The sequence below is a fragment of the Acomys russatus genome, chromosome 27, assembly GCF_903995435.1.
Source record: "Acomys russatus chromosome 27, mAcoRus1.1, whole genome shotgun sequence".
Classification (NCBI taxonomy): domain Eukaryota; kingdom Metazoa; phylum Chordata; class Mammalia; order Rodentia; family Muridae; genus Acomys; species Acomys russatus.
Window position 1 is genome coordinate 7,015,791 of NC_067163.1, and position 24,466 is coordinate 7,040,256.

The window sequence follows — 24,466 nt, forward strand, 5'->3', positions numbered from 1 at the left end:
AAGCTCTGGCTGCTGCACTTAGTAGAAGTCAGGTCAGGCTGTCCCCCTGTCCCTATAGCTCTTCTCTTCACAGGTGTCTTTCTCTCAGCTGATGCCAGCTCCCACACTCCCAGCACCTGCCTGGTCTGGCAGCTGGTGCTGGGTTGGGTGGCATATTTTGTCCCATCTTTTTGTTAGGTGGCTCAAGACCAGGCCCTCCTCACTGTCCTGGCAGGTGCCCATGGCCGGAGGTGTTAGTCTTTGCAGTAGAGGGAGGGTGGGGCAGCGTCACCTAGAGTAGCCACCATGGGCCCATGTCCTGTCAGATAGCTAGGTTGACCAAGGGCAGACTGTCTTCGCTGCATAATTTATAAAACAGAAATAAAGCAAACCCAGAATGTATTTCTCACAGTTGGAGGTTGGGTGGCAGGGTTAAAGCACCAGCATCTCAGAGGGTTCCTTGCTGTGCCCCAAAATGGTGGCAACATGGAGAAAGGATGAGGGAGCAGAATTACTGTGCATGAGGAGCTCTCTCCTGCAGTGGCCGCGTTAACCACGAGGGGCGATGTCCTCCTAGCTGTTCACACTGTGGTGCATAGCCTCTGAGAGGTCCAGACACCTGGTGCTGACCCCAAGCCACCAACACCACAGAGCGCACCTGTTCACTGTAGGGCTGCACACTTTGGGGTCATCTTCTGAGGTGGTAAATGAACCCGAGTCCCTATGCCCTGGCTTTATAATGCACTGAACACCTGTCTTACTGAAAATGCTCCCTCTGCAAGAAAGCTGCCTCAGGTAAAATGAAGACTCCGTGCCGGAGGCCTGTCTGGATTTCAGATAAGCGCAGGCTTTGCCTCTCTGTTGCAGGCTTGGTTTCACGTACCTGAGACTGAAGGATAATTACATGGAAATCCTGAACAGGGAGAATGACATCGAGAGGTGAGGAGCTGTCTCTGTGAAGCTGTGTCACCGGGAGTGAACTGTGTCCCGTCCTTTGAAGTGAGGCGCCCAGTGAGAGTCAGGTCTGCGCTGGACCTGCCCTCAGTGGCAACAACAGCTCCAGTGGGCCCCCTTAGAGGTTTTCGGACTTGGCATAAGAGTTGCATGTTCCAAATGACACATAGGTATCATTACTCGTCTGGGAGGAGCCAGAGCTGGGCTGACCTGTCTCCGCTCCAGGCACTAATCCCAGCACAAGCCAGAGCTGGGCATTCTGTGAGGTCCATACCCCAGGGCATCCACACAGTATGGGTAGGGCACAGGGAGAGGTGGCTGTCATTGGCAGTCACCCAGCTGGCAGCAGAGAACGAGACGTCCCACATCCCTGTTTCAGGTTTGAACTGCTGGAAGTTCTGAGTTTCGACTCTGTCCGGAGAAGAATGAGTGTCATTGTGAAGTCAACTACAGGTAAAGTGTCTCCTCACCACACGGTGCAGGAGGTGGGGGCTCTCAGACTACCTGTTCCACTTCTGTGTGTGTGTGTGTGTGCAGGTGCGTGTGCATGTGAGTGTACACTCAGGTGAGTGTTTGTGCAGGCCAATGGACAGCCTTGGTTGTCTTTCCTCAGGCATGGCCCCGTCCTTTTTTTTCGTCTTAGGCAAGGCCTCTCCCTGGATTGGAACTCACTGAGCAGGCTAGACTGACTGGCCAGCAAGCCCTAGAAATCCTCCTGTCCCTGGGTTCTGAGAATTGAAGGCAGGTCCTTATGCTTGCAGTCAGATAACTTACCACCTGAGCTATCTCCCCTTCTCCGTTACTGCACTGTTAAAGGCATAGGCAAACCCTTCTATAACAACTGCAGAAAGAAACGAGTACTGGGCTGAGCCTCGTACAGATGCTTTATCGTCTGAGAGCATATGGGTGCTCTGCTCCACACGTGAAACAGCACATGAGCCAGGCGAGGTGGCACACACCTGTAATTCCAGCCCTCAGGGAGGCAGAGGCAGGAGGATCCCTGTGAGTTTATAAGGCTGGCCTGGTTTAAAAAGCAAGTCCAAGATAGCCAAGGCTATACACAGAGAAACCCTGTCCTGAAAACAGCAGCAACAACAACAAAAACAAAAACAGCACAAGTTTTTAGCTGTATTTAAGGACATGCAGAGTGAGTTTGCAGACATTTCTGTACTAGAACTTAGAATACTAATTACACTGGCTCTCTTGGCTGCCTGGATATTGTAACAATGGATCTGTATTTGGGGCTGCACATTCTGGTTTGTGGTTAGTGTTGGGTGGTGAAAGAGTGGGTACAGTGGGACCCCTGGGCCAGGTGACTCTGCCTGACTTAGACATGTGATCTCCCTGTGAGCTGGCGCTCACCTCCTCCCCACCATGTAGCTCTGGGTGGCTCCTTCCCTGCCAGCATCTTGTCTAGAAGGCCTTACCGTCAGTCCCTTGTCACCCTCTCCACAGGAAGCCCCACAGGAGCCTAACCCTAACCTCCTCTCCCTGCCTCAAACTGGGCTGCCTGCTCCCTGCCGTTCACAGGGCTCCCCTTACAGCCACTTGTCTCCTGGCCGTGGACCAGCACGCACTGTGGTATACCCCAGGTTGCGGTTTCAGGCCCTGCCTTTGCCACCCATAGGCTTCCTGCCCAGCTGTGTTTCCCCTTCCTGGATCATGGTGTGAAGTGGTATCCCCTCACACCCGAATGCCTTCCTGGATCATGGTGTGAAGTGGTATCCCCTCACACCCGAATGCCTTCCTGGATCATGGTGTGAAGTGGTTTCCCCTCACACCCGAATGCCTTCCTGGATACACTGTTATTCACAGCATCCACACTGGAGCTGCCTAGTATTCCTCCTGCCTGGTGTGGACTGCCCCCCTCGGAGGCCCCCCACTCTTCTGCACCTTTCAGGGGACATGCTGAACAATGGTCATGTCTCTGTTGCCAGCGTCTTCCCTATGTACGCACCACAGCATTAGTCCTTCCCAGCTGGGAACAGGGCAGTGGGTGCCTGTTGGAGAGTTATGCCTTGGGAATTGAGCCCAGCCCTCAGCCAGAAGTGTGCCTCTCCTTCCTTCCACCCCAGGCAGACATTTGAAAGTCTCCACCAGCTTCTTGAGCCCCCTGAATTTAGGCTCCACATACTTGCAAGTCTCCTCAGTGCAGGGGCATAGGAACCTGTCTCTCCGAGGGCTCTGTGAACCCTACCTTCCTGGGAACATGAGCCATGTCCTGTCCCTTCTATAGCCTTGATGCCACTGGCATGGGGTTTTTAAATTATTATCTTTGTGCTTTGGTTTTCTGAGACAGTATTTCTCTGTATAGCCTTGGCTCCCCTGGAACTCTCTGTAGACCAGGCTGGCCTCAAGCTTAGGGACACACTTGTCTCTGCCTACTGGGACTAGAGATGTACGCCACCACACCTGGCTTACTGCGAGGTTTCCATGGCTACATCCAAACACTCTATTCAGCAACACGTGGCATAGCCCTGCAGGCCTGAGATTGTACTATTGCTGAGCAGGGAGGCTGAGTGGGGGGCCTCAAGACTGTTTTTCACAGAGTAGGGCAGCTGAGGGTCAGACCTGAGACTGACCGCAGAGCATCGGGGCTGAGCAAGTTTCTTCAGAGCTGGCTTCTCGACACCTCAGCTACTTCTTTGCTGTCTGTTAGTGTCTCTTACCTGGAAGGAGAAAATTCTGTCATGTTGAGAAAAGGAGCACGCATATCTAGCACAAAGGTGCTTAGAGTTCTGAGGACAGGACTAGAGATGTGCTGGAAGATAGTTTCCCATGACACTTTGTGAGACAAAGGATGGCCTGTCCGTGGAAGACCCACTTTGACCTTCTGGCATTTGGTGTAGCTTGAACACTGCTTGTGGGTCAGAGCAAACTCTTTGCCCTGTGCCAGGAAGTTTAGGCTTCTCACAGGGAGCTGGAGCACCCAGAGCCCTCAATATTCTGGCTCCTGACGTAGACGAAAGCACCAGCATGTTTCCATGGACTGCACATCTTTCAGATCTTAGTGTGTTAACTGGTTCTGTAAGACAGCCTTTAAAATGGTCTCCACATTGGTATCCCTCGTTTTCTGTAATACAAATTGCAAAGTAAATTTGTCTCCCCATGTAGTAATTAAATTCAACATTATTTCCCCCCTCGTTTTTCAGGAGAAATTTATCTATTTTGCAAAGGAGCAGATTCTTCAATATTTCCCCGAGTAATAGAAGGCAAAGTGGACCAAGTCCGGTCTAGAGTCGAGCGCAATGCAGTGGTAAGATGCTGATGGCCCTTCTGGCCACTTTCCCATCTACAAACCACAGTTTCTGACTCAGCCATGGTGCTTTCTGATGTTCGTGGTCGCTCTGCTTTCCTGTCTGCTGGCATTCAGCAGCGGGAGGTCATCCTGCAGTTTATGCCATAGGCTGTTCCCCTGCCGAGGCAGCTGTCGTCCTCCCAGCACCAAGGAGTCAGGGAGACACCAAGCAGGAACTAGATGGCTTTCTGCTGTAATTTTAAAGGCCGTGCTAGGTGGACATTCCAGACACAGTGCTGCCACATTCCCTCAGAGACAGTCCCCATATTGGTGCCACAGAAAGCATGCCCCAGGTTTCATTGACCTTATTATGGCAAACTTCTTGAAGCCCTGATGATAACTTTAATTTCAAGTGGGCACACTGAGGGTTCTTACCCCTTCTGCCAAGGGTCACCCCAGGAGAATCACCAGAGACATATTTTGTGTTAATGAACACACTGATATAGTCCATACGTCATTTGTTCTGGGGGGTTCTCCTCCACCTGAGAATCATTGAGGAGTAATATATTAACTATGACTAAATACATATTTTAAAGGCTTTTTTGAGCTATAGTCAATAAACAGGAGCATGTTCATACTGAAGATGAAAGTAGGTAAGTTTTGATTTACTTCTAAAACAGTGTCCTTGGGACCTTTGTGTCCCCTCCCTGTCGACTCTCCCAGAAAGCACCACTGTAGGTGAGCTCTCACCTCCTGCAGTGTTCGTCTGCTGTCTCACCAGGGTTCTCTCACTACGCATGACTGTGCTGTGATTCATCCACACACGTATGTGTTCCCTTGTCATGCCAAGTACCCATGCTCGTGCCCAGCGTACTCACTTGTTCACCTGTTGATGGTCACTTGACTCTGAATGCAGGTGAACTGGGTCCTGGCTCAGACACCCTTGTCGCACCGTGGCTGTGTTCACTTCTGTCCCTTTGCTGTTCTCCCGAGGGTGGTTCCTGGTTGGGGAGGCTCGGTATAGTTGTTCTGAAGGGTGGGCAGTGGGCTTTTACCAAGATTGGACATTTTTCAGTAATGCATTTGTAATGACCTGTGTGGCCACTCCACCAGCCTCGTCACTCGGTCTGCCATAGCCGGCTGGCTGGTCCCTCTGTGGTGGGGACCCCATCCCATACACAGGTTACAACTGCCAACACTTCTCTGTGGGCCGCTGGGCCTTTTGCACTTTCTGCACGTCTAGAGTTTAATCAGAGAAGTGGTCGAGCTCCTCAGAAACAGTGTGTTGCTTCAAGCTGTGGCTTCACATTGTTTGGTGGATTTGAAACAGTACTCTGCCTGGTGCCTTGGAGGATGCTGGGAATGTGCTGGCCTCTGCCCTCTTGATGGCCTCTGAGCCGAGCCCTCTGTCATCCTCTTCCTGATCCTTGAGTGCCATAGGCTGTTAAGCGTCTGCCTTAGTTAGGGTTTCTGTTGCCGTGGTAAAACACTTGGACCAAAAACAACTTGGGGAAGAACGGGTTCCCATCAGCTTAGCTGTCCTGGTCACTGTCCATCGTGAAGGGGACTCAGGGCAGGAACTGAAGTAGGGACCATGGAGGAACAGTACCTACTGACACGTGAGAACATGCTTTTCCTCACGTGTGCACCTCCCTAGTCACAGCAGCTTTATTTCACTCTCACCAGTACAAATCTAGAACTAAAATAGACGGAAAAAGTACACGACAACCCTCCTAATACTAACTGTGTAAAAATGTTAGTATAAAAATGCTCGTATCAGGCTGGAGAGATGGCTCAGCAGTTAACAGCACTGGCTGTTCTTCAAGAGGTCCTGAGTTCAATTCCCAGCAACCACATGGAGGCTCACAACCATCTATATAATGAGATCTGGTGCCCTCTTCTGGTGTGCATGATGACAGTGTACTCATAGACATAAAATAAATAAATAAATCTTTTTTTAAAAAAATGCTTGTATCTGCCCTCAAGCTTATCACCAAGCAGCACCCAGCAGCACATTGTAGAAAACAGTGTCCGCTCGTTCTGACCCAGAAACACACAGTTTCACATATGGAAGCCACTCACACACTCACACTAATAGACTGTTGGGGAAAATGGTGCTTGGTCACCCAGAGATACAAAGAAGGACCAAGAAAAAAAAAATCAATGTCTGTTCTTAATTTTGAAATAACAACAACAACAAAATGAGTAAATGAACACTTCCTTAATCTAACAAAATACATGTTGTTCTAAAAGGCATCGTTATTACCAGTGGGGAGCTTGGGGCGCATCCTCCTGTGTCAGCCACACAACGGAATGTTCATACATCAATCACTAATTAAGGAAATGCCCACGGGCTGCCTGCACACCACTTGGGAGCGTTTTACCCATTAAGATTCCCTCTTCCCAGAAGGTGACAAAAAGCCAGGAGGCCATCCATAGCTCAGATCTTTCACGATTCTACCTGAGTCCCTGGCCCGGGGGTCAGTCAGCGAACCGAGGAACCTGAAGGCCCCACTTTAATGACATCATTTTAAAACAATCAAAGCTTTGCAAAGTAAAGACAGCTGCAGTCACACCACGAGGACCGTTGTTTTCTTCAAATCCAGTTTCTTCTTCAATTGCTTGTTCTGATATGTTTAATCATAGGTTAGAAATTGCTGCCAAATATAAGATTTTGAAGACTCTGCCCTTTGTTTTTTCTAAGAACTTTGACATGTTAGCTGTTAAATTTAAGACTGTGATCTTATTTTATGTGTGGTGTTCGGTGAAGGGGACTGTCTTATTTTTTAAAGAGAGTGTCGTTTTCTGAGCACCATTGTTGAGGGGTGGTTTTCTCCCTGATGAATGCGTTGTTTCTCTTGTCGAATCGTCTAGCCAAATGTTTTGTTTCTGGGTCTCAGTTCTGTCCTTCACGCCTCTCCTTTCCCTCTGTCTTTACGCCAGTTCTGTACAGTTTTCTTTAGTGTCGTGTGCTAGTGAGTTTTGAAGCCAGAGTGTGTGCATGGCCCGCTGCTTTCTCATCTAAACTCGCTATGTTCTTCTGGGTACCCTGACATGCTCTGAGTTCCTGTAGGGTTAACCACCACTGGCAGTTCCATAGGGTCACAAGGTGCCACATACGGCTCAGTGGTAACAGCACCAAGTCTTCCGGTCCACGCAAACACGTTTCTGTTATTTGGTACTTCTCTGATTTCTTCAGCGTTGCGTAGGTTTTGGTCTGTGAGTCTTCTTCCTCCACGAGTAAACACATTCCTAAATGTTTTCTCTCTGATGCAATTATGGGTAGAATTGTTTTCTTAATTTCCTTCCCAAGGTGAGTGTTGGAGTGAGGTGCAGCTGGTGTGCCTGTGCTGATGTCACAGCTGTGCCATTGAGCGTTCATCTAATAGCTCTGGGCATCAGCACTTGTGGTCTTTAGAAAGGCATTCTCGCCGGGCGTGGTGGCGCACACCTTTAATCCCAGCACTCGGGAGGCAGAGGCAGGCGGATCGCTGTGAGTTCGAGGCCAGCCTGGTCTACAAAGTGAGTCCAGGTTGGCCAAGGCTACACAGAGAAACCCTGTCTCGAAAAACCAAAAAAAAAAAAAAAAAGAAAGAAAGAAAGAAAGAAAGGCATTCTCTCTGGAGACTCCCCCCTAACACACACCAAATTGCTCTGACAGGGATTGTGATGCTGGGTTGTGTTTGGCAGATGTGTGAAAGCGAGATTCCCTGTCTTTCCTTGCCTGGAGCAGCTCTGGGGAGCCCTGTGGTGCTCCTGCAGCTTTCACATGATCACGTGGGTCTCCTTGATAACCTCACATGTTATGCCAGCCCACGTCCTCTGCTGAATGAGTCTGGCACTCAGGGATGAGTCTCTTTCCTGGATTACAATCTTTTCGTGGCCTTTGGGTTCAGCTTGTGAGCGTACTGCATGGATTACTTCATCTGTATTTATAAGGGGCAGTGCTCTACAGTAGTCTCCGAGTGTGACTGTGTCTTGCTACAGTTTGGTGGTGTTTCATACAGGACTTTCATCATATTTAGCAAGAGCCTTGGATAGACGCACCTCCACCTGTGTCCACAGCGCAAAGTCTCCTGTGGACCTGTGCAGGCGAAGGCCTGTTCCTTTCTGAAAGCCTTACTCACACTCTACATTCTGGACAGTTCTAGATTATTATCTTTAGAGACTCTGTTCTTGTCTGATGATTCTCCTGACTTATAAATGAAGCAGTGTGTTTTGCCTCTGTGCCACTCCCTCCCTCTTAAATGATTATGAGAACAGTTAACCAGTGGGGCATGTCTTTCACACAAGTTAGGAGGTCTGAGAAATAAAAATAAATTGTTACCTATTACCTGAAGAGCTGTGTGGTGTTGATAACACAGGAAAAAAAATTTTTTAAATCTAAAACCCAGAATTTGAAATGCTAGCTTAGAAGACCTGTGAGTATTACACTCTTGTACATAGAATTAAGGTGAAAGAGCAAGGGACACCCAAAGGAACTGCACCAATAGCTGCTCCACAGTGATAATGCAGGGTCTCAGCAGGAGGGAGGTATAGTGGCGGGCCACGTGGACTTGGTCGCTGCATTGAATTCTCCACTCGTGTTCTAATCCCTCATCCTTAAGACTTGCTTCAGTTTCCCATGTACCCAGCATGAGCAGGAATAATCTTGCAGTCTTCCAGCTCCCAGCTTTGGCGACACCACTACCACAGCACTGCAAATTAGACGCCCCAAAAGTGAAAACTGAGCTCTGTTTTTGCTTACATGAAGGGTCAAGGTCTGTTCTGGTTCGGTGGCCCCGACCAGGTATCATAGGTTACAGTTCTGTAGGGCACATGATTGTCCATACTTAATATAATTCAGCAATCCCTTGAGGGCGTATGGGGTATGAGGAAGGCCTGAGAATGCCTTCCACAGGGAGCATTAGAGTCACATTAAATGCTGACTTGTGTTCCTCAGGAGGGGCTGCGAACCCTGTGTGTCGCCTACAAGAGGCTTGAGCCCGAGGAGTATGAGGAAGTGTGCAAACTGCTGCAAGCTGCCAAAGTGGCGCTGCAAGATCGGGAGAAGAAGCTGGCAGACGCCTACGAGCAGATCGAGAGGGACCTTATTCTGCTTGGTGCTACAGCTGTTGAGGACCGGTAAAGATGTCCCTTCTGTCTGCGTTCAGTTACAGATGGGAGCGGGGGCTGTGAGTGCGGGGTGAAGGCAGACAGCACAAACATCCTATGCCACTGTGCTCTTCCCAAGGACAAGGCTCATCTGTTTTCCTTCATAGAATGACAGCCCAGGAGATCATAACTGGGTGATATGTTCCTGACCACAAATAGGATGCCTAGAAGGACATTTTCCCTCTACATAGTGACGGTAACATCTTCTCGTCACATCACTTGGAAGAATAGTTTCTTTTCATGCCCAGGAAAGGAATTAATAGTTATTTCCCAACTGCTGCTGGCTGTTTGGAACATGTCTGTGAAGTCTCAGATCTTAATGTCTTTGACATAGTTGTTATTTTTTTGTTGAGGAGAGTTAAAATAAGGAAGTTAGAACCCAGTGATTGTAGCTGATGAAGTTACTGAGGGAAAGCTTCTAGAATTCTTAGTTATGAGGTGAAGGCCAAGGAACAATGACAGTGTCCTCAGAGCAGTTGTACAGAAAGGGAGGGGCCTTCTGAGTGTGTTTGCATGGAGCCGTTGTGGGCAGTTGACACAGCTGGAGTTAGGCCTGGGATCTGGAGGGTTGGCACCCAGGAGCACATAGGCTTGCTCGGCAGTCAAATGAATGCTTTTTCCTAGACAAGGTTTCTCTGTGTCGCCCTGGGATTACTGACACAATGTCCCACTGAAGTGGCATTTGATCATGTTAGTTATTTAAAACCAAAGCCAGCACATTGGTGAACTTCCCTCCCTGGGCTTCAGAAAATTACAAAATTGGAGGTGGCTTTCCTCATTATGCAGCTGTAATAATGGGACCTCCACACTTCAGCCAGGAACTGCCTCCTGGGGGCCAGTCTGACTTTGCTGGGTTGTGTAGAGGTGAAAGGTCATGCCGGATTTCACACAGTGCTGGCACATGCTAAGCACATGATAGGCGTTAGCTAGCTGTGGGGCTGCTGGTATTATCAGCACCTGGTGTGTTACATAAGGCCTGGATTCCAATTTGATGAGCAGCAACTTTAGAGCACGCAGCACCAAAAGGAAAGGCAGTCCTCATTGCCAGACTCCATTTCTCCTTTTTGTTTCTGGCTGTAATGATTCTTCTAAGTAGAATGATAGTCGGATTGTGGGAGGATGTGAGGCTCAGGAGAAGGACGGCACACGGAGCAGCCTTCTCACATAGCTCTCGTGTTTGGTAGAGCCTTGCCACACATCATCGTACAGTGAGGGGCCTTGCACAGACCCTTGCCACTTTGCACGTGCTGTTCTCTGGGGCTGAGGATCTTCGTGGCTTCATGTGTCTTGAAGTTCTTTATTTGGAGCCTTTGGATCCTGACCCTCCCCTCCCCCCTGGGTTCCGTGCTCCCAGGCTCCAGGAGAAAGCCGCTGACACAATTGAGGCCCTGCAGAAGGCAGGTATCAAGGTCTGGGTGCTCACCGGGGACAAGATGGAGACGGCCTCGGCCACCTGCTATGCCTGCAAGCTGTTCCGGAGTGGCACGCAGCTGCTGGAGCTGACCACCAAGCGGCTAGAGGAGCAGAGCCTGCACGACGTTCTCTTCGAGCTGAGCAAGACGGTGCTGCGCTGCAGTGGGAGCCTGACCAGGGACTCCTTCTCGGGGTACGCAGCTCCCCCCACCTCACCGGGACCCTGGGTCTCTGTGCGGCATTGGTGCCTGCATCCTTGTGGGTGAGACTGCCGCCTTCTCTGCACAGCTGGCTGTGCCTGGGCAGGCAAGCTGATAGGTAGACCAGGTAGAAAGATGCTTTGATTGGGACGGTTTTGATCCACTGTTGTGCCTCGTGGGTCCATCATGGACTCCTCAGAATACTACCAGAGAAGCCAGTAGGTAGATAGGCAGTGATAACAGAGGCCGTGTCTGCGATGGCAGTGCTGCTGAGGTTGGGTCTTTCCAAGCATATCTGCCGGTTAATGTACACACCTTTCAAGGGCCTCCTTACCAGTGTTGGGGAGTCGTCTGAAAGTGGTCTTATCTGCTTCTGATTCAGGCTTGTTTTACGTTTCTGTTTATCTGTGTGGTGTCTGAATGCATGCGCCACAGCACACTTGGAGGTTAGAGGACAACTTGTAACCATAAGTTTTCTTCTTCCACCATATAGTTTCAGGGGGTGACGCTCAGTCAGGCTTGGAGCAGGCACCCTGACTCACTGAACCATATTGCTGTCCTGTCTTAAGAGCCGTAGGAATTTGGCAAAACAGGTCTCTAGGCATGTGCAAATTTTAGTCCGTTTTAAGAACAGCACAGTTATTTCCTTATGGGATTGCGGATGTTCTTGTCGTTTTAAGGCTTGGCCAAGGGGCCTGGAGAGACAGCTCAGTGGTTAAGAGCATGCATCGCTCTTCCAGAGGCCCAAGTGCAATTCCTAGCACCAGTATCAGGCTGTCCCCAATTGCCTGTAACGCCAGCTCCTGGGACGCTGGACTCTGTTGGCCTGTGCAGGTGTGTTCCCACACCTACACACAGATATTCACACATTTAAGTTCTTAGAAACAAATATCCAAGGCCCAGCAAAGGGAGGCCTTGATCGTGTTCTAACAGTGAGGTCACCAGGGCAGGAAGCCCGGGAGATACTAGCCAGCCAGAGAGAGGGAGGCTGCATGGAGACCAGAGATGAAGACCGGCCCTCCCGAGGCCCTCCTGTGGTGTCTCAGTGCTGAGACTTACGCAGACTTGGCCTGAGCAAAGAGTTTTCACTAAGACGTGATTTTACAGTGTAGTCAAAGAGGAGGATCCAGAACCGTAAAGATGGCAGTGATGACAGGAGAGCCGGCCCTGTGCGGGTGCCCGGTGTGCAGCGATTGAGTGACGGCTCCCTCTGTGTCTCTGAAGACTCTCCACAGACATGCACGACTACGGGCTAATCATCGACGGAGCTGCGCTGTCTTTGATAATGAAGCCCCGAGAGGATGGGAGCTCCTCAGGCAACTACCGGGAGCTCTTCCTGGAAATCTGCAGGAACTGCAGTGCTGTGCTGTGCTGCCGGATGGCGCCCCTGCAGAAGGCCCAGGTCAGGAGCTGGCCCACTAGTGGGCCGTGGGTGCTGGCGTCACAGAAAGCCTTCTAAGTCTCAGTATCTCTGATTGTTTAACAAATGGGAGAAAGCAATTTAAATCCCGAGTCTTAGATCCTCCTTGGTGGTCAAGCTTGCATGGCCCCTCCTAGAGAGGCCCTGTAGTGCGCTGGGAGTCTACCCCAAGGGTGGTGTGGGCAGGGAGCTTACATTCGCTGAGACCTCTGTGTGCCAGGGCAGTCAGGATTGGACTTCCTCGGTCCTCTGTAGTCTCCCTGCTCCTGTAGGAGCGTGCTCAGATTATCTTTGTAAACAGCCGACATGAACCGTGGGGTGCGTACTTGGCCATGGCACTTACCGTTCATCACCCTGAAGGAGCTCGGCATCACTATAGCATGTTTCAGGCATGAATACCAGGGAGCCTTGAGCTGCTTATGAGGACATGGAGGTGGCCCAGCCATAGAGGTCGGGTCGTCATGCATGGTCTGAGAGCCAGGTTTGGGGAGGTGCTCTTTCATGTACGATTTGCTTCTCTACTTAACTGCTGACCCTAGACCCAGTTAGAATGCCACTGGAGCTCTCAGAAAAGACAGGCTGGGGTACAGGTACTCGCACGCATCTTGCTTGGGATAGAAATTGCTTTTTTCCTGGCCGTCTTTTGTGCTGGACCCCATGTAAACCTTTTATTATTGTTTCCCTGATGGCAGCCTGGGATTCTCAGTACTTTTTTTAGGTTCTCAACTCATTTGTACAAGTGCATGTATACTTCCATCTTCTGTCTTAAAAGAAAAAGGCAAATCTGTAGTTTCCCTTCTTAGTCTCAATCCTAGTGCATTGTACTAAAGTGCAGTGCATGTAGGGAAGTCTATAAAGACATCAACCTGGAAACTAAGAAATAAACAGAAATCTCGAATAGTGCTCACTGCATTAAGTTGACACATTTGATTTTTACACATGACAAATTAGAAATTAAAATAGCACTGTAAACAACTTTTTGAAAAATTATTTGAGACCAAGTGCCATGGAATTGCAACACCTTTCTGAAGACTACAGTGCTGACTTTGGCCCCAGGCTTTTTCAATACCTGAACATAAGTCTCATTTTGTCTTCATGCCTTTGTGAAGTTGTGTCATTGATTGTATCTTAGTTTTTATGAGACTGATCTGTGGAGGAAATAGCCTGGGAGCTGAAAATAAGCTGCAAGCAAACTGCTTCCCCGTTTCCTGCGCCGGCTTTACGTCCTCGTTCACAACCTCAAGGAAATAGAAAACACAGAAGATGAACTTTTTTTTTCTTTCTTTTCCAGATTGTTAAGTTAATCAAATTCTCCAAGGAGCACCCCATCACCTTAGCAATCGGTGATGGTGCCAATGACGTTAGCATGATCCTAGAGGCCCACGTGGGCATAGGTAAGCCACTGTTCCTCCAGTCAGGGTTGCATGTTGGGTAGATAAAGGCAGTGTCGTGGCGTGCAGAGGGAGCACGGTCTCCACCTGTGACTGGTGCTGTGACCGTAGCTGGCTCTGCCTTCCATCGTATTTCCCCTTCATTCTAGGTGTCATTGGCAAGGAGGGCCGCCAAGCTGCAAGGAACAGCGACTATGCAATACCCAAGTTTAAGCACTTGAAGAAGATGCTTCTTGTTCACGGGCATTTTTATTACATCAGGATATCTGAGCTTGTGCAATACTTCTTTTATAAGGTAGGAAATGTCTCTTTTCTCCTCTCAGTTTCGGTGGCATGAGACTTTCGTTGAGGGACTTAGTGTCCCCCGGGTCATTTATCTATAAAAAGAAGTGACCATCAGGAAGTTGGTTGCTCCTGTACCAGAGGATCCCTGACACTTCTTGAGCCTTCTCAGAATGTAGCATAGAGCCAGCGGAAGAAGTTGTAAGATGTTTGAGGGTGGATGTCTCCAGTGCTCTCCACGCAGGCATCTCTCTCGCCACCACCTTTCCTCTTGAGCCAGTGTGTTTCCCTTCAACTGCCTGGGATCTCGAGAGCCCCACTACATACATATATGAAAAGATGCATTTCCAAAAGCTACTCGGCTGCTGTGTAGGACATTGGGCCCAATGGCTCATCCCCCATAGCAACATAATGTGTTGACAGTGGCTGGTGAGCTCTAGGGAAGCCCGTGCATCTCTGCAGAATGCCCTTGAACTAATGGCGTGACTTGTTTTTCAGAATGTCTGCTTCATTTTCCCTCAGTTTTTGTACCAGTTCTTCTGCGGATTTTCACAGCAGGTCAGTTCCATGTCTTGCCTTCCTTCCCAGTGGGTGGCCATAGTCAGGGAACAGTCTTCAGGAATGTGTGGACAGACCCCCATGGGGTTCTGGCAGGGGCCCCAGGGGCCATCCACCCTGCTGCCCCCGGGTCCTGTCAGTAGACAAAGATGAGGGGCAGGCTACAGAGCTGAGGAGTCGCCAGCCTGCAGTCTGGGTGTCATGAGGCTGAGTATGTTGTAATGACAGCCGATGGGCCCCTCTGTTGGGACGTATGATTGCATCGGGAGGGTTACACCCACACCTGAGCCTTCGTGGAGATGTGGGTCATCCTTGGAGTCTGAGGCCTTGAACTCTGGCAGGATGCAGACATACGTGACCCGGAGAAGGACTTCTTGGTACTTGCTGCCTGTGCACACTCTTTTCTGTCCCCATGTGCCATGTGTTCTGGTGGACAGTGGCCAATAGCCTGTATCTAGAGCCACCGGGCCCAGGCTACCTGAAGCTAGAAGATGTTAAAGTGAACAGAATTGCCAACTTCGGGGCCCAAGCTCTGCCTGGACCTGATGAATTTTAAACCTGATAAATTTAGTTCATGAAATTTAAAAATCTGTCCTGATTATCTGTCTCTGTAGACTGGTGACTTTTATGCATTTTAGGTGAACTTTCTATATATTTAAGCTTTTTACAAATTAAAAAGTAGCATACTCAGGGCCTAGGGAAATGACTCAGTTGATAAAGTTCTTGCTGTACAAGCATGAGGACCTGAGTTCAAATCCCCAGCACCCGTGTTAAAAGATGTGTATGGCAGCATCGACCTGTGCTCCCAGTGGTGAGACAGAGGCAGGAGGACACACGGGGCTCATTAGCTAACTACCCTAGTTGGGTCAGTGAGCTCCAAGTCACCTGATGCCGACCTCTGGCTTACACACACACATGTACACACACAGAGTACTATGCTAAATCATCACCTCAGTGCTTAAAGCCGCCTTGGAGCACCTCTCAGATCGCTTCTCCTTCTTGCAGACTTTGTACGACACTGCGTATCTGACCCTGTACAACATCAGCTTCACTTCCCTCCCGATTCTCCTGTACAGCCTCATGGAGCAGCACGTGGGCATTGAAGTCCTCAAGAGAGACCCCTCCCTCTACAGGTGTGTGCCTCCGCCTCCGTGCACGTGTGAGCTCCCGCTGCTCTTCTGTGCAGCGCACAGTCCTCCAGTCAGCTCCTGGTGGTGCAGGTGCCTCCACAGCCGAATGCGCCCCATTAGGCCCGAATGCGCGCGTGTCTCTCCTCTGCACCTCACAGCTTGGTAGCGATGTGAATCCGTTTCTTCTGTGTCTGTTGCTTAGTAGAACTGGGAAAGCTAGGAATGGATCCTCATAGGCTCTGCTTAGTATTAAAGCAACAGCTTTTCTGCTGTTCCAGAAGTGCCCAGACAGATACAGTGTTTCTTTGTAGTCTTTTTTCATTCATGGGACATGAGGAGATTCGCATGCTTTTGTCCTGTTTCTCCCAGTAAGAAGAGCTGGATGCCACAGCATAGCAGCCAGCCAGTAGCCATATAATAATTCTTCACCTGTTTCCTTCAGTTTGCCCTGGGTCTTTTGTCTCGTTCATGTGTATACACACATGTGTGCACTTAGATCTGTGAGGTCAGGCTGGAGAGATGGCTCAGCCATTAAAAGCACTGACTGTTCTTCCAGAGGTCGTGAGTTCAACTCCCAGCAACCACATGGTGGGTCACAACCATCTATAATATGATCTAATGCACACTGTATATATAATAAATAAATCTTTTAAAAAAAAAACAAAACAAAACAACAACAACAAAAGATCTGTGAGGTCTTTTCACCTGTGTAGTTTCCCAAAGCCCATAACACCAGACCTTTCTCTGCCCAGTTGCACTGGATGTGGCTACTGGCTTTGGAGCCTTTATTATAATGTTTTAACCATTTAAGAGACCTTGAAGCTTGAGGAAATAGGTAGGGGTGTGTGTGTGTGTGTGTGTGTGTGTGTGTGTGTGTACACGCGTGCACGCGCATATGTGTATGCATGCATGCAGAGTTTCAAACATATGACAGAGGGAATGCTACAGTCAAACTTTTAACGTGATGAACAGGCCTGGAAACTTGTGTGGTGGTGACAACCATGGCTGTGTTCCAGGGAGCGGCATCTGAGTGCTCTGAGATGGCTCTCCTTGTGGGAAGCACCTGAGGAGAAGCTCCTGTACGCCTGGCAAGGACCAGTGTGACAGAATCTGCAGCCTCGGCTGGTTTTCCAGGGTCTGGCCATGGGCGGCTCCCTTTCCTCCTGTGTAGCCCTGCATAGTACATACACTCTCGGCGCTTCTCCTTTCACTGTGTCTGTAGCGGTACGGCAATGGCACAACAGAAACCTCTTAGCAATCCTAAGGTGATTTGTTAAAAATACATGACAGGATTGAGATGATGATTCCTGAAGTCACTCAAAACCCAGGAAAGGCTTAAGACAGACAAAATGGAGATCATACAGTCTCGTGAAGCACACGTTCTCAGAAAAACACGTAACATCCTCTGACTCAAAAACCAGCCCTAGCAAGAATGGATCAGAGAAGTTAATGAGTGAGTGCACCAGAACATGAGGATGTTAGTTCAGGAACAAGGAACTCCTCCGTGTAGGTACCAGAACCTCAGGCAGCCAGAAAAAAGGAGGGTTGCCAAGAGTCAACCAGCTCTTGTGCCAGCAGATTGAATTTCCTTATCTTGCCTATGGTTGTGCAGGACAGAAATACAGATACTGTCAGAGTAGATGCAGATGAAACTTGTAAGGTCCATGCCATAGGCAGCCAGCTAGGTGCTTAAGATACAGTGAGCTAGCCACCGTGACTACAGAGATGCGCTGAACTGTGAGGCCACGAGGTTAAACGCTGCCGAAGGAGAATGAGGCATGTGAGGAGGAAACATGAGAAAAAAACCTTCAGAGAATCATCATCCAGCTTCTTGGAACTATTTGCAGAGATAAAACTGAAGCTGTACGCTTTGTGGCCTTGAAATAAAACACAGAGAGGCTCGAGCTGTCCGGGCCACCTTAACAACAAGCCGGTGGTCATCTCCTTCAGTATGCTGGTGGATGCCACATCTTGTCCCTGGAGCCCTTGAGCCCATGGGAGCTGGACTCTGCCAATGTGGGTTGGTAGCAAGCCCAAATGCTCAGTGCAGTAATCAGATGTCAAACAGCGTGTGCTGCTGGGTGTTAACTACATCTAGAAGACAAGAGTGCACCAGATCTCCTCTACCGACATCACAGCTGACTACGAGAGAGGAAATGTTCAGACTCCGATGGAGAGCACCGGTGAACAGCAGAGTGGTCTGCAGAACAGGGGGATTTTGCCATTAGAGGATGCAGACACCATGTCTAGTGGTCATGGTTGATGCTGTTCAGGAACATGCAGGCATGGTGAGGAGGCTTTCCTCCCTTCTGCAAGCTCCCGGAATAATGGCTCTTGAGACTCAAAATAATTTTACAAATACCTGGGCCATATAGCTGGCCTCTTCTCTGACAAGCTCATAACTTAGCCCATTATAGGCCGGATGTGGTGGTACACACCTTCTATCCCAGCACTTGGGAGGCAGAGGCAGGCGGATCACTGTGAGTTCGAGGCCAGCCTGGTCTACAAAGCGAGTCCAGGACAGCCAAGGCTACACAGAGAAACCCTGTCTCGGAAAAACCAAAAAACAACCCATTATACTAATCTACATTCTGCCATGTGGCTGGTTACCTGAGCTCAGGTACCATGCGTCCATCCTTTTAACATCTTGCTGGCTGAATCTCCAGTGCCTGGCTCTCTCCCAGAATCCTCTCTACCTACTGGATATCCCACCTCCTGTTTCCTGCCTAAACTGTAGGCCATCAGATTTATTATTGACAGGTCTGCATCCATACAATACAAAAGATATTCTTTCTATAACGGCGGGGCTGGACAGGTGGACCTTGTGCTGATGTCACAGTTTTCCCATTCTTTTCCTCTGACAGAGACATCGCCAAGAACGCGCTGCTCCGCTGGCGGGTGTTCATTTACTGGACGTTCCTCGGCGTATTTGACGCTTTGGTATTTTTCTTTGGTGCTTATTTCATGTTTGAAAACACAACCGTGACCAGCAACGGACAGGTCAGTACTGAGAGTGACCTTGTGTTTTGCTGCTTAGTGATAAGCCCCACTGTGTGCAGTCACTGTGTAGGGCAGTTGCGTGAGAACAGCTCAGCTCTGCCTGTGGATCTATGAGCAGCTTAGCGGAAGGGGCGTGTCACACTCACCAGCTGTAGGAGAAGGTCTGTCCTGAGCTTCTCCTGACTGGTTCACAGTGCGCAGCCCACCATGAGCTAATCCCAGGGCTCCGTAGTTTCCTCCAGCCACTGTACTTTTGTATGGGAGTTAAGTTGTTGAGTGTCGCTCCACAGTGTGGGCTTGGCCCTTTACAGTGAGTAGCTCTGTAGCTCTCCAGTGGAGAGCAGCTTGTTGTTTACATACGTTCTGGGGTTTGTTTTATTCGTATCTTGCTTTTTTTCTTCCTGCCACTTGCTTCCCTTCCCACCTCAGATAGCGACCACCAACACAAGCATGGTAAGACACTGTGAGTTTGTCCTCTCTGTGGTTTTGGAGTGCATTACAAATAAAATATTTCTTGAAAATATTTTCAAATGTGACTTCTTCTGTGTGCTTTGTTGGTAGAAAAGCTGTTAGTCATCCCTGCCCTGTGCTGGCATCAGAGCCGCCTGACCCTGGTCTTCCCCCTGGGTCTCTGTTCAGGCTTGAGCAGAACTGACCTCATAGGTCTGCATGTCACTGTAAATTAAGGACAGGAGGCCGGTGAGGACTGTGGCATACCTGTGCCACCTCGGGAGAAAAAGAGGCATCGAGTAGACCTTGATCTTTTTCACTTAGTGTCACAAGTTCCAAGCTTAGCGGTCAGCCCGGTTACGGTCGCAGGCTCCAAGATGCCTGTTCAGATAAACACTGCACCTGACATCAGAGAAAACTCCTCCCTAGCCACCCATCCCTTCCGGGAGCTTGAAGACAGAAATGCTTCTCATTTCTCGTTGAACCAGCTCCCCTCTTCTCCCATGTGTCTTTCACACAATGATCTCTCAGACCATCCGGCTGAAATGCCGGAGTCTGGCCTGTGTCTTGGCAGTTTGTGTATTTGTGTCTGTGTCCTCATAACTAAAGGCTCTGATATCTTATATCATAATACAGATCAGTTTTTACTAAATTTGACCCTGAAGATTTGCTAAAAACTCATTTCACTGTTTTAAAGATTTTAAGCTTTTCTTTGGCTTCCTGGCATCTTTTATTTTCATCAAACAATGCCTGCAAGCCACCAGCCCATTACCAGGGTAGCAGAGTCACCTGACTCTTAGACGACTCGGATACGATTCCCCGTAAATCAGCCTTTAAGAAGCCATCTCATGTGTCCTAAACTCTGAGGTCTCAGCTTTCTGTTGACTGTCAAGCCACGTCTTGGCACTTAAGTATCCTTTATCTGATGCCACTGGCACAGGTTGAGGAAGGCACTGTACAAAGCTAGGAAACCGGTGTGGGACATAGCCAGAGCTCAGCCCACACTGTCTCTCAGCATTTCAGAGTACAGTGGCAGATGTTTCTCGAGGTGCCGTGAGATGGGGTGCTAGGGGAGGAGTCGGTGGCAGCGGCAGTGAGCTCACCTCCCAGACCTTCCCAGAGACTCTCTTCAGTGTCTCTTACCACATGTCAGTCTCCTGCCAGACCCTGCTGGCTGGTGTTTGTGGTGATTTGTCTGCTGCCCGTTGTAGGAGCTTAGGATCCTGTGTTCCTTTCCTACGCTCCTTGTCTTCCACTACTCAGACGGTTCTTTTGGTCCCTGAGGCCTTACATGGGCTATGAGGAAGATGCTTCTTGGTGGCTCTGCAATGTCCCTACCTGTCACCCACACTTCTACATCAGACATTGTTAAAGTGTTCATTAGAACTAAAAATGCCCCAGGCGGGTACAGACTCACCTGAGCCCACTGTACACACGAGCTTCTCAGTAGAGGCTCTGTATGTATGATTCACGTCTTAACACAAAAGAACTCCAAAAGGAGGCTGGCAGGGCCAACCCAAGCCAGTGCTCATCGGGACAGACAGTATGAGTTCGCAGGGTGCATATTCAGAGCCAGGCGTGATGGGGAGTGTGCGCTGGTCGGGCTGTGGAGTGTGGAGCTGAGAGAACAGAGTCATCTTGACATTCCTGACGTGTTTCAGGGCAGACATTGACACCTATCTGTGAGGTAGCAGTGGAGGAATTGGAGTGACCAAGGCAGCTCTCCAGTCACGCACACCACCCTCACCCTCCACCAGGCCTCTAGGGAGCCCTGCTCAGCCTGAGTTAAGCTGCGTTTTGGGGTGTGAGGTGTGAGAGTATTAGCAGGACTCAAGCACAGGAGAGACTTGACAGTGACCCTTTCAGGTCAGGGGTCATAGTGCTTGACTCTCCCCATGGATCCAGGACGAGTCTTCTCGACCCTTGTGCTAAGAAGCGCACGCTGTTGACTGCTGTTAGAGATTCTTCTAAAGAGGTCTGCAGTGTCCTGGGAACGTTTATAGGCCTCGTGTGGTATGAGGACAATGCAGTTATGAATAATTCCCTAAAATTTGTTACGGATTTTTTTGCACTGATATCAAAAGCCATTAATTTTTTTCATTAATATTTTTTAAATGCTACCGAGGCATTAATCACCATACTCTTGCTGACCACTGGGCTGTTCCTAGCCTGGTATTTAGTTTGGAATGTTATAATAGTCAGGAAGGCCCTAGAGGATGCTGAGATAGCTGTCCATGGTGTGTGATCATGGCACACACAAATGACAGGCAGCGTGTGGAGTTGGCCCAGAGGGGTGCAAAGGTATGGTAAAGCCAAAACCACGTCTGTTATGGAATATTACTGCATGTAAAAATTAAGGTGGCTTGGATTTAAAGGCTTTGGTGAGCAGAAAATACCTTATGAGGATGTCTATGCTCGGGGAAGAGGAAAACTCAAGGAGACAGGACTGAACTGACTGACACCAAGCAGACATGTGGGACTGGCCCGAGGACATTCCTATAGGCCTGAGGCTGTCTGAAGTCAGTCAGACCATGGATGGAAGTGTGTTGTTGAGTTGTGTGTCAGTCAGCCAGACAGTGAAGGTATATGGCTAAGGCATTAGTTACTTAGATCATTCATTTAGGGGTCTTGTTGGAATAGGAGCTACCAGCAGAGGTGCGCTGTTACGGTGTGAGCCAGCGAAAGCCTCAGTGTCGGTCTGTTATGGAGATGTAAGTCAGGTAGACACCAGTGGAGGTATGCTTGCGGGAGCATCGCTGGGCCATGTGTAAAGGTGACTCTCTGCCCAAGGAGCTGGTGTCCTAGACTTGCATCCCCTGTCCCTACCCAACAGGTCTTTAGGGAATCTAGAAGATTCTAAGTGATTCTTGGTTGACGGCCAGAAGGCTCCCACTGGGAACAAATGAGGAAATGAAGACTGCACAGAAACGGCTCTGTGGCCATCTGCCTTTCCCAACCCAGAGCCAAGGGCACAGGGAGGCTGAGGCTCCTATCAGTCTCCAGTGATGGTGGTGATTGTGTGTCCTATAGGGACTCAGGGCCTGGTGTCCCACCGTGGCACTGTAGGTCTGCCATAACCACCGAACCCAGGGAAACCTGGCAGTGGTAAAGGGATCCGGTCCTCCCTGTGACAGGCATGGGAGGAGCAAGTTGCTGAGTTTACTTTGGCCTGGTGTGTGGTACTCCTGGGATCCGCTTACACCCATACCCACGTCACACTGCCACCTATGTTTCTTAAAGAATTCATGTAGTCTGTGATAACTGATGGCACAGAAGAGCTGGGTGGAGGCAGTATGGCTCCTTTCCATCAAACACAGCCTCTCTTCCCCTTCACCTCCCCTCCCCTCCCCACCTCTACCCTCCCCTCCCCTCCCTTCCCTTCCCCTCCTCTTCGCTCCCAGCAGGTCACTGGTTGCCTGATACCTATAGCTTTTGGTTAAACAGCTGCTTGCTCTCCAACACCCCATTAGGTAAATAGCTTCATTGCTGCTGCTAGCCTGCTGCCCCTGGGTTATGAAAATACCCCTGCCCTAGGGGTAAAGCACTTGGGAGAGTGCTTGTGACCCGCCCCCTTCCATCAGTCACATACTCTGACATTGGTGTTGGCTTTCTTCCCAATGGGACAAGTCCCACACACCTCGCAGCATCTCTTTTCTCCCTGCTAGTTGCAGCAGTAGCCACTCTGGCGTGACCAAGTGGACCCTGACTAGAAGCTCCTCACATTCAGGTCTGAGGGCTCCTGTTGGTGCTGTTTCTAAGCCCAAGAAGGAAGGCGTTTCTCTGGTAGGATGGAGAGCGGGACTGCCATCCCTCGCAGTCAGTGTCTCCACTGACACCCAGGGCTCCCATGGCCACAGATTCATAGAAACCCGGTTTCTGTATGGTTATAGGCACGTGTCTTTGACTAACACCGTAGGCAAAAGCGCTGACACCTTTCCTTCTGATTCCTTGCAAACTGAAACTTTAAGAAAGTTCTGGGAGCATTCTCTGAGAGGCATAGTTTGCAGAACCCGACAGTGTCCACCTCATGTGGTGTGTAGGGAACCATTCTTGCAGAAGGCTTGTGTGGGCTGGCAGCCACTGACCTCACGTGTCCGTGTGTACTTGAGAACTGTGTTAGCTCTTAGAGTGTCACCCATGTCTGTACTCCCACCGCCGTGCCTGCTCCCACTAGAAGGGGGGCAGCCCATGTCTACCTACTTGGTTTTCCTTCTGTGTTGGGTAGTTGTAGGCAGCCGTGGCTGTGGCCAGGGGCCTGGGTGTTGGAGGAGGAGTCTTTGTCTAGTTTGTGCACCTGCCCACTTCCTCCCTGTTCTGAGGTCTTCACAGAGAAGCCCTCCCTGATGCTGTCACCTCTGTGTTCTGGTGTCTCCTCTGGCTGTCTCCTGCAGTGTTTTAGCAGCTGTGCCCCTCAGCTGTGAGCATCTCTGTCACCAGATGCAGGTTCCCTGGGTGTGTTCTTGAGTCAGGCAGAGCAGACCTCGGGAATACGGTGGGCAGCCCTTCTAGGGAAAGCAGCCTGGCCAGGGTCCAGTTCTGCACCATGTGTATCGGCTCCAGCCATGCGTTTTCTCCCTGCTGACCCCAAAGCCTTAGGACACTTGACAGTTGTGTGCTAGTGCCCACGAGGGCCAGTATCAGGGGCCAGCGGGACACTAACGTGAGTCACCTCTGAGCCAGGCTTTGCTATTGTGCTGGCCAAGGGCCATCTGAGCTCTTGCCTTCTCTAGCTCAGGAAACTGTAGTCTCCATGTCCCTGGGCTGAGGTGCAGAGGCTGCGGGTTCTGCTCTCTAGCATCCATGTTCAGAGTGAGGGAGGAGAGGTGAACAGCAACAGGCCCTCACTTAGATGCTTGTCTTCACAGATGTTCGGGAACTGGACTTTCGGGACGCTGGTGTTCACTGTGATGGTACTCACCGTCACACTGAAGGTGAGTTACCCGGTGGGCACACGCCAGCCATGGTTAGGCTGCCTGCAGCTCTCCCTGAGCTCTTACAATCCTAGACCCATGCTAATACTGGGACCCCAAGATAGGTGCCCTGAGCCATCTGCTTCAGCTCACACCCAGGTCCCAGCAAACGTGCACTGCCTGGTACATGAGCTCCCAGAATTCTTCAAAAGAGAATGAAAGCTGAGTGTTTGCAAAATAGTGGACATTGAAATTCTCAGCCCCAATATAATGAAAACATCTCTGTTTAAATAAATTAATGTATTTCAGACATTTTTTTAAAGATTTATTTTTATTTATTTTATGTGTATGGGTGTTTGGTCTGCGTGTGTGTGTGTGTGTGTGTGT

The 24,466-nt window shown here is 49.7% G+C and overlaps 1 protein-coding gene across 1 annotated transcript in view; it reads left to right on the plus strand.

Annotated features, from left to right (window-relative positions):
* Atp11a (ATPase phospholipid transporting 11A) overlaps nucleotides 1-24,466 on the plus strand; it is a 106,333-nt gene that overhangs the window by 74,014 nt on the left and 7,853 nt on the right. The window contains exons 15-26 of the mRNA XM_051169908.1: nucleotides 847-918; nucleotides 1,313-1,386; nucleotides 4,086-4,189; nucleotides 9,114-9,295; nucleotides 10,680-10,931; nucleotides 12,163-12,340; nucleotides 13,650-13,752; nucleotides 13,899-14,044; nucleotides 14,530-14,589; nucleotides 15,595-15,722; nucleotides 18,584-18,719; nucleotides 24,035-24,100. Of these exons, the coding sequence (XP_051025865.1) occupies nucleotides 847-918; nucleotides 1,313-1,386; nucleotides 4,086-4,189; nucleotides 9,114-9,295; nucleotides 10,680-10,931; nucleotides 12,163-12,340; nucleotides 13,650-13,752; nucleotides 13,899-14,044; nucleotides 14,530-14,589; nucleotides 15,595-15,722; nucleotides 18,584-18,719; nucleotides 24,035-24,100 (1,501 nt within the window). The remainder of the gene's footprint in view (nucleotides 1-846; nucleotides 919-1,312; nucleotides 1,387-4,085; nucleotides 4,190-9,113; nucleotides 9,296-10,679; nucleotides 10,932-12,162; nucleotides 12,341-13,649; nucleotides 13,753-13,898; nucleotides 14,045-14,529; nucleotides 14,590-15,594; nucleotides 15,723-18,583; nucleotides 18,720-24,034; nucleotides 24,101-24,466) is intronic.